Source organism: Abrus precatorius, unplaced genomic scaffold, assembly GCF_003935025.1.
Source record: "Abrus precatorius isolate BTA unplaced genomic scaffold, Abrus_2018 Scaffold1, whole genome shotgun sequence".
In the NCBI taxonomy this organism is placed as follows: domain Eukaryota; kingdom Viridiplantae; phylum Streptophyta; class Magnoliopsida; order Fabales; family Fabaceae; genus Abrus; species Abrus precatorius.
In genome coordinates, this window is record NW_020874291.1 from 4,051,085 (window position 1) to 4,061,214 (window position 10,130).

Genomic DNA, 10,130 nt, shown 5'->3' on the forward strand with positions numbered 1-10,130 from the left:
TTCTAAGGTAAGGAGAGCTTACTTGAACCTATGAACTACGTTTTGAACGGTTTAATATGCTATTTCAAGATGTTTTGATATGATCTTGTTAGATCTATTGAATAAAAGCTATTTTCTAAGCTGTAACTGTTGTTAATTGATTTAGAATGCTGAGATTTTGGCTGATCTATTTTAAACTTGCCTTAGCTGAGCTGTTAAAATAATTTTAACGGTGTGCATCTGTTACTTTTACAACTGCTATTGCACTGAAAGTAAACTGACTAGCAAGTATACTAGTGTTGTTGTAGCAAGTTATAAAAAATCTTAGAATCAAATTGAATTCCAAGTATCATCCTCAGGGAATAAAGTTCTCAATTATCACTTCACAAATTAGAAAGTAAAACAGAACAGTTAGTACAAAAGTATATAGTAAACATATGTAGAAAGAGTAGTTAGGAAATTGTTTCACCAAAACTTCAACATTGAATCAATAAAGTTCTGAACTTTCAAGCATTTAGATGGAATGACAATCAGTTTCACGTTATATTAATCAAAGGACAATCCCTTGCCTCAATAAATCTAACATCTAATCAAATCACTCTAATCCCTTAGATCTAATCCAATCAAATGCTGCATTAAGTTTGAGAAACCAAAAGATTGCAAGATTAAGATATCTTATCCCCAAGAAACCAATAACCTTGGCAATTAATTCAGATCTGAGAAACAAATTCAATTCCCATTGATAAGAGTTCGTCTATGATTAGTTGATCAAATTTCTATTCAATCACTACTTTAACAGCAGAATCAATCACTCAATCCAATCCAAAACTCAAAGTTCAGATCCAAAATCAATTCAACATTTCTATTTCAGATTCACAATTCCAAACCACAAAGAGTTTAAGCAAACATTACAAAAAGAGAAGAGAAAAGAAAAGAAGAGAAGAGAAGAGAAGAAGAGAATGAACAAAAAAGAAACATCTTCAAGCCAATCTCCAATCTGATCCCTCAAGAAATGAAGCTTGGTATTCGTCCTCAATCTCTCTCTCTGACTCTCTCAACAACAAAAACAAATGGAAAATGAATAAAGAACAAAAACTCCTTTAATTCATGAACTAACTGCCTTTTATAGAATTCCCGCTCTACTGGCGTGATCACTTTTTCCAGCAATAGTAATCAAGCAGAGGCTAATTCTTCATTTCTACTTGCGCGTGTTCACTTTTGCTGGTGGTAGTAGCCATGCGCACTTCAGAGTGTTCACTTTTGTTGAAAATAGTAGCCACGCAGAAGCTTCCTTTGCTAATGTCATGCGCGTGTTCACTTCTGCTAGAAATAGTGAACACGCAGAAGCTACCTTCTTGCGCGTGTTCACTTTTGTGGATAATAGTGAACACGCGCAGCTAATCTTCTTGGAGGACTCTCTTGAACGCTTACTTTTTTCCAGAAAAAGTGATTACGTAGAAGCTCTTCTCATTGCAACCTCTCTGAAACGATCACTTTTGCCAACAAAAGTGATTGGTTCTGGAATGATCACTTTCACCAGCAAAAGTGATCACTCAGAGGCTGTTCTTGAATTATCAACTTCTTTCCTCCAATTTTTGTTATTTTTCTTCTATTTTTCCTTTGATCATCCAATCCTCATGAACTTAGCTCAGAATTCCCTACAAAAGCATACTTGAAATGTCACTTTTTACATAGAAAATCAATGAATTTTAAAATAACTATGTTTAAAAGTGACATGCAACATTTTATTATTTTTTTAAGGGTTTTCTACTATTTCTAGCATGTTTTCTTTATTAATTGCACTAAAAACTATTGTAAAATACTAGTAAAATATGGATTCATCAACATCATGCTGAGATATATGTTTTGCATCATTATAGAGCCGAGTTACATGTTTAGGTGGGTAGACGTGTAACGGTAAGTTCATGCTGAGCTGCTGTGCTGTGCTGTCTAGATCCAGATACCGGAATGGGTCGCTCCCGGACCAGCTCGGTTCCTTCTGGATTACTTAGGCTGTGAAACCAGTTGGAAACCATTTTCATGCTGTGCATTGGATGGGCTAGAAATGCATAGGGCTATTGCTGTGAGAAATATTTTGCTCTATATATATGATTTTATTTTATTTTTGTAAGCTCACCCTTGCATTTCTTTCTATGTCGTTGTGTGCGTGTGTACTGCGATGATCGTACGTTGGTACGTGAGCAGATGTAGCAGGTGTTGCATCTACTTCACAGGCTGAGGGGCTAGTGGAGAAATGTTAGAAGCTGAAGTTAAGTAATATTGCATCAAAGTCTTTTTTTCTTATATTTTGAGACTCATGTAGAGAGAGCTACGTAGTACAATCTTGTGTATTTTGAATATTATGAACTAAATGTAATATTATGTTGTTCTGTTGGATATTTGTTGTAAGAAACTTTGTTTTATTTTGAATGAGTAGTGAATTTCATACTTATATTCTCTATTATTTATTTATCTTAAATAAGTATGTGATGTAGAAACAATGTTCTCGGTTCCTTTCAAAAAGGGGTCGTGACATTTTAGTGGTATCAGAGCATGGTCTAGGTAAACCTACGGGGTGAGGTTGTTAGGCGTCAGTTATGCATATTAGACATGTGAATTTTTGTTGTGAATCATATATCATAATTTCTTACCATCAGGTTGTGAGGGAACAAGATTGATCACCTCGGTTCTCAGACACGACAGATGTAGGAAATTTTGGTAAATGATACTGGGGTGAGCTATAGGCGATTCATGCTGCGTGAATAATAGGTTGTTAAGCTATGTTGTAAATGATTGCTGAGAAAAGTGTGTTTGCTGTGTTGTGTGAAATGCTGATATGATGTTGTGCTCAGTGCTAAATTGATTAAATTGTTATGATATACTAAATATGAATATATCACTGTAAGCTGAATCTGTGAATATAGCTATATGGTGGTATTGCTGAATGTGTTAAACGTTAGTAATCTAAGCTAGTCTACATATTAGGATGGCTAGATCGAGAAGATATGCTGCAAACCCTCCTTCTCCTGCTGACGTGAACTAAATGGCTCACGCCATGGAGGCCATGGCAGCCAGTGTGAGGCAGAGTCTAGATATGATTCAGTAGCAGCAAGCTACAAACCAAGCCGCTGCTGCAGCACAGGCAGCAGCAGCTACTGCCTCAGCTGCACCTCCTCTTGAATACCAAGGGTTGTCAGAGTTCAAAAAGAATGATCCTCCTCAATTCACGGGGGTGGATGGACCAGATACTGCTGAACTATGGATCAAGGAGATTGAGTGGAAGGTGTTATATGCTACTTATATGCTGACAGGGGATGCAGAGATGTGGTGGCACAGAGCACGTGCTATGCTGGAGGCCCGAGGTGAAGTCATCACTTGGGCTGTATTTAGAAGTAGTTTTCTGGGAAAGTTTTTCCCTTTTCATGTTCGTGCTGCCAAAGAGCGGGAGTTTCTAAACTTGGTGCAAGGAAACTCATTAGTCTACGAGTATGCAATATAGTTTGAGCGGCTCTACAAATTTTATTCTCACCCAACCTCGGAGGAGTGGAGATGTCAGAGGTTTTCAGACGGGCTGAGAACTGACATAAAGAGGATTTTGATCCCACTCAGGATCACGGAATTTGTTGACTTGGTGGATCAAGCCACCATTATAGAGAGTCTTAATGCAGAGGATGTTGGTGGAGTTGGGAAGGCTCCATCTAGTAGAGCTGCTAGTAGCTATGGTAATGGAAGTAAGGGTGCTAAGAAGGGCCCCTACAGTCGGTCGCTACGTCAACAGCAATCTTGACCATCTCTCTCGAGGGGATCGACAACATCAGCCTCGGTGCCAGTAGGGACTGCTACTTCTGTATTTCAGCCTAGGGGAGCAACTTCTTCTGCTCCTAGAGCCTCAGTACCGTAGATTGTCAGATGTTTTAGGTGTGGTGGGCCACAGTACCTGAACCAGTGCCCACAGACTGATGTCAGAGTTTGCTTCTCGTGCCAGCAGCCAGGGCATCTTGTTAGGGACTGTCCTACACTTAGTGGGGCAGTTTCGTCTTCTGCTAGCGCCTTGCACGCTGTTAGGCCTAAAGCGACTAGGGCTCCGACGACAACCAGATCAAGAGCAGAAGGACGTGTGTTCACTACTTCTGCATCAGAGGCAGCTCAGGCGACGGACCTCGTTCAGGGGACAGCTGTAGTGGCAGGTACTTCTCTTTCTGTATTGTTTGATTTTGGAGCCACGCACTCTTTTATTGTAGACATTTGTGTGAGAAACTTAGGGTTACCGTTGAGTGATCTAGGATGTGAATTGGTAGTATCGACACCTACTTTAAGTTCGATTAAGACTTCAACGATTTGTGTTAGATGTCCCATAGTAATTGAGGGACGAAAGTACAAAGTAAATCTTATTTGTATCTCGATGTCAGGGTTAGATGTAATCCTGGGTATGGATTGGCTAGCTGCCAATCGTGTGCTAATTGATTTGTTGCCGGAGGTGTTTAATCTTTCCTGAGCAGCAAGGCTGTGTAGAATTGATTTCTACTCGCCAAGTAGAAACATCCTTAGGTGAGGGAGTATCTTGTTTTGTTTTGTTAGGAGTTATGAATGCAGAAGTGGAGCAAAGCCTTTAGTCAATACTAGTAGTACGGGAATTCCCTGAGATTTTCCCAGAGGATATTCCTGGAATACCTCCACATAGAGAGGTGGAGTTTTCTATAGATTTGATTCCTGGAGCTGAGCTAGTGTCTGTAGCACCTTATAGAATGGCGCTGAAAGAGTTGATGGAGCTTAAGGAGCAGATTGAGGAACTAATGCTGATGGTTTAGGGTTTAGTAAAGGTGCTGATGGTATTCTCAGATGCCAAGATCAAGTTTGTGTCCCTAGAGATACTGAATTAAAAAGAGCAATTCTAGAAGAAGGATATAAGGGTAATCTCAACATTCATCCTGGTGTTACCAAGATGTATCAAGATCTAAAGCAGATGTTTTGGTGGCCAGGCATGAAGCGAGAGATAGCTGAATTTGTTAAAGCTTATTTGACTTGCTAGAAGGCAAAGGCGGAGCACCAGAGCCCTCTAAGAGAGTTGCAGACGATGGAAATTCCAGAGTGGAAGTGGGACCATGTGACTATGGACTTTGTGTCCCATCTACCTAGAACAGTTAAAAATCATGATGCCGTATGGGTTATAGTTGATATGCTAACCAAGAGTGCACATTTCTTGCCAATTAACATAACCTTTAGCTTGGAGAAATTAGCAGAATTGTACATTAGAGAGATTGTCAGGTTACACGGAGTACCTTCTAGTATTATGTCTGATAGGGATCCTCGATTCACTTCCCAGTTTTGGCAGAGTTTCCAAGAAGCTATGGGCACACAGTTGAGGTTGAGTTCTGCATATCATCCACAGACAGATGGTCAATCTGAGCGTACTATTCAGACCTTAGAGGACTTATTGCAGACTTGTATTGTATAGCAGAAGAGTAATTAGGAGGATATGCTTTCTTTGGTAGAATTCACTTATAATAATAGCTACTATTCGAGTATAGATATGGTACCATTTGAGGCTCTGTATGGCAGAAGGTGTAGAATCCTTATCTATTGGTTCCAAGATGGAGTACATTTGATGGTTAGGCCTGAAATGCTGCAAGAAACTAAGGAAAAAGTTGAACTTATTAGAGAAAAGCTAAGAGCTACTCAGAGTCGATAGAAATCTTATGCTGATTGACGCAAAAGATCCCTAGAATTTGAGGTTGGTGATCACGTATTCCTGAGAGTATCACGCACTACACGTGTGGGACGAGCCTTAAGAGTCAAGAAGTTAACACCTAAGTTCATAGGACTGTATCAGATATTATATCGTAGAGGACCAGTAACCTATGTATTAGCGTAACTACCTCAATTGTCAGGACTACATAATGTTTTCCATGTGTCGCAACTAAGGAAGTATGTTCCTGATTCATCTCATGTAATCGAGCTTGATGTTATGGAGTTACGAGATGATTTGTCTGTGGAGGTCCCAGCTGCTCGTATCGAGGACACTAGAGTTAAGGAACTTAGAGGCAAATCTATTCGGTTAGTAAAAAATGAGAGAGTTGTACCCTCATCTTTTCTCTGAGGGATGAAATTTTTTAGGACAAAAATTTATTTTCACGAGGAGAATTTTCAGGCTTGTAATATATTATTGAGTAATCTATAATATTTTATACTTGTTAAATGTTAATTGAAGAATTATTTGGTATTGGAATAAATTTATATGGAGTTTGGAAATTATTTAAAAAAAAGAAGTAAATAGTGTCGGTAAACAGTGACGTACCATGATGTCATCAGTGATGTCACATACGCGTACAGTCTATGTATAGTACGCGTGCATAGTATTTTTGGCGTGAATGGTGTCCTGAACAGTGTTTTTGCCGTGAGCAATAATGCGGTAAACAGTAAATTTCAAAAGGGGGCTTCACATGAAATTTTTATTTTTTCACTCTTATCCAAGGTTCTCAAAGGTTCCAAGACCATATACCACCATTTTCTCTCATATTAAATCCTCCTAAACCTAGATATCTCTCCAGATCTGTGATTCTGCGTCCGTTCTAAAGGATTTGAACTAAGTTTATTTAAGTTTGAAGTTAAATTCATCGTTCGTTTCTCTTCTCCTTCTCTTTTTCATAAGAAGTTGATGGTGTTCTTTGGAGAAACTTCGTTCTGAAGCCAAATCTTTGGTGAATCTTGTGATAAAACAAGTAATATTCGATAGATCTGGAGTGAATCACCGTTCTAAGGTAAGGGGAGCTTATTTTAGCCTATGAACTATATTTTGAACAGTTTGATATGCTATTACAAGAAGTTTTGATATGATTTTGTTAGATCTTTTGAATAAAAACTATTTTCTAAGCTGTAACTACTGTTAATTGATTTAAAATGCTAAGATTTTGGCTGATCTATTATAAACTTGTCTTAGTTGAGTTGTTAAAACAATTTTAGCGGTGTTGCATCATGTTGAGATATATGTTTTGCATCATTATAGAGCCGAGTTACATGTTTAGGTAGGTAGACGTGTAATGGTAAGTTCATGCTAAGCTGTTGTGCTGTGCTCTCTGGATCCAGATACCGGAATGGGTCACTTGCGGACTGGCTCGGTTCCTTCTAGATTACTTAGACTATGAAACCAGTTGGAAACCATTTTTCATGCTATGTATTAGATGGGCTGGTAATGCATGAGGCTGTTGCTATGAGTAATATTTTGCTCTATATAAACGATTTCATTTTATTCTTTCTGTAAGCTCACCCTTACATTTTTGTCTATGTTGTTGTGTGCGTGTGTACTGTGATGATCGTACGGTGGTACGTGAGCAGATGTAGCAGGTTTTGCATCTACTTCACAGGCTGAGGGGCCAGTGGAGAAATGTTAGAAGCTGAAGTCGAGTAATTTTGCATCAAAGTCCTTTTTTCTTATATTTTGAGACCTCATGTAGAGGAAGCTACGTAGTATAATTTTGTGTATTTTGATATTATGAACTAAATGTAATATTATGTTGTTCTATTAGATATTTATTGTAAGAAACTTTGTTTTATTTTGAATGAGAAGTGAGTTTTATACTTATATTCTCTATTATTTATCTATCTTAAATAAGTATGTGATGTAGAAACAATGTTCTCGGTTCTTTATAAAAAGGGTTGTGACATTTTAGTGGTATTAGAGCATGGTCTAGGTAAACCTAAGGGGTGAGGTTGTTAGGCGTCAGTTATGCATATTAGACATGTGAGTTTTAGCTATGAAGCATATATCAAAATTTCTAATCATCAGGTTACGAGGGAACGAGCTTGATCACCTCGGTTCTCAGACACAACAAATGTAGGAAATTTTAGTATATGATATTTGGGTGAGCTATAAGGCGAGTTATGCTGCGTGAATAATAGGTTATTAAAATAAGTTGTAAATGATTGCTGAGATAAGTGTGTTTGCTATGTTGTTTGAATGCTGATATGATGTTATGCTCAGTGCTAATTTGATTAAATTGTTATGATATATTAAATATGAATATATCACTGTAAGCTGAATCTATGAATATAGCTATGTTGTGGTATTGCTAAATGTGTTAAACGTTAGTAATCTAAGCTAGTCGGTATATTAGGATGGCTAGACCAAGAAGATCTGCTGCAAACCCTCCTCCTTCTGCTGACGTGTGGCAGCCACTGTGAGGCAAAGTCTAGATATCACTCCAAAGTCTGAATAGAAGAGTTAAGTTGCACGTTATCACTTTTTGCACAAAAAGGAGTAACTCAGATGGAACAAAGCTGTATGTAGTTACTTTCCTCACAAATATTAACCAAGTGCAAGCTTGTATGAAGGGATGAAGATGCGCGTTGCTCCTTTTCTCGCCAATAATGACGACGTGCCTGCCATTTATGTGTAACTAGCTGCACGTTATCACTTTTCTCATGAAAAGTGATTGTTCTAGAGAGGATTTCAAAAGCAAAGCTTGCATGTGGCTTCTTTTTGCCCAAATAGTGACAACGCACAAGCCTTATCAACAGATATACTTCAGCGTGGCCACTTTTCTCCTAAAAAGTGATTGTTCTAGACCTGAAGCCTTACAGATAGCCTTCTACATGGTTACTTTTCTAATAAATAGTGACCATGCTAGAAAGGCAAAAAAAATTATAAATACTTCCTAAGCTCAAAATTTTATTAAGATCTTTTGTCATTTTTTTATTTTTCATTTATTTTTTACACCTTAGGAGAGAGAGAGAGAGAGAGAGAGATTGAGAACATGATCATTTATTTTTTTATTTTTCATTTATTTTTTTACACCTTACGGTAGTTAAGTTGACTAGTAGGATTATTGATTTAAGGAATTGATCTTTGGTTAAATAAGTGAAATTGATTATCAATCAATAAAAATACTTTAAGAGTTCAAAACATGATCAAGTTGCAATTGATAATTTGGTGAAGTAAACCCTAACTTCATTCCATATACCTTTGCAATCTTAAATTTGTAGTTCTATTTTGCTTATTTCTTGCATTTTGCTGCACTTTCTTACTTTAAATTTTACATGATCTAAAATTTCTCCATTATTCATTTAACTCAAATGGTTATTGATTTGTGAAGTGGTAATTGAAAGAACTAATCCTTGAGAACGATATTCGAGACTCAAAAGACTTCTGAAATTTATTACTTGTTACAACTATCTAGTACATTTGCTAGGAGTCACGTGAACAATTATCATGGAAAAGCTAAAACAAATTTGTAATGAGAAAAAGAAGAAACAAGAAATAATTCAAATTAACAACAAATCAAAAACAACAAAAATGTAAAAAGGAAGAAAGTCAAAAAGCATTTGTAATTCCTCTAACTTCTTTTCTTTATATAGAGGCTAACCCTAAACTAAACTTAAGCTAATAGGTTTAAAAAGTAAAATGGGTCACAAAGCCTAATTAGGCCTAAATCCAAATAACAAACTACTAATGAACACATAACAGCAGCATCTTAGGGTCAACTTTAAATGTTTGTAAATTTCACCTTGAAACTCCAAATCCAACAATGAGGTGTTAAATCAAAACTCTTTGAGTTAGCTTTCTAACACAACAAAACCATTGAAAAATTGCACTTACATCAATAGTAATGACCACAATAATTAGCAGAGGTCAAAGTACTAAAATATAAGAATTAGCTAAAATTACTACTAAACATATAAAACTAACCTAAAATGGTGAAGTGATCATTTAAAGACCTAAAACTTACCTAAAAGAGGTAGTGCTAAGGATGCTAAAGTGTCAATATAATATGATTCATCAGCTACAGATATAAGGACCTCCCCTATAAACTTGTCTTGTAAAGCTCCCCATTCTTATAGAAGTATCTCCTTGCGCATCTTTGTACTTGGCTCACCTTGTTCTTTTCAAGTGACAATACCCCCACTTTCATGAATTCTATGAAGGGCAACCTCCAGTCATTATCCACCACCGTGATCTCTTGGATTTCCTTTTGGTATTGACATGAGAAGCACGACACTTGCATCTTCTTGCAATATGTTTCATCTCAGGCTAGAAAATGTCATATCGTTGTAGCCTCTTGTATAAGGTCGCCCCCTTTTCTCCACATATCACTTTATACATTTTCCTAAGCTTTTGCTCTCCTTCTCTTGAGATGCACTTCATGAAGAGGCCACTA

At 37.2% G+C, this 10,130-nt stretch overlaps 1 protein-coding gene across 1 annotated transcript; it reads left to right on the forward strand.

Annotated features, from left to right (window-relative positions):
• The first annotated feature begins 2,965 nt into the window (after positions 1-2,965).
• On the forward strand, positions 2,966-7,105 carry LOC113854870. Its single transcript, XM_027486158.1, has 6 exons — positions 2,966-3,013; positions 3,089-3,465; positions 3,589-3,741; positions 3,898-4,166; positions 5,868-6,033; positions 7,063-7,105. Exons 1-6 carry the CDS (start codon positions 2,966-2,968, stop codon positions 7,103-7,105), a joined length of 1,056 nt encoding a protein of 351 aa, XP_027341959.1.
• Positions 7,106-10,130: the final 3,025 nt, after the last annotated feature.

Coding starts and splice junctions, on each gene's coding strand:
- LOC113854870 (XM_027486158.1), top strand. CDS start 2,966: ATGGCTAGATCGAGAAGATATGCTGCAAACCCTCCTTCTCCTGCTGAC. Junction 3,014..3,088: donor ACCCTCCTTCTCCTGCTGAC/GTGAACTAAATG, acceptor ATTCAGTAGCAG/CAAGCTACAAACCAAGCCGC. Junction 3,742..3,897: donor AAGAAGGGCCCCTACAGTCG/GTCGCTACGTCA, acceptor CAGATGTTTTAG/GTGTGGTGGGCCACAGTACC.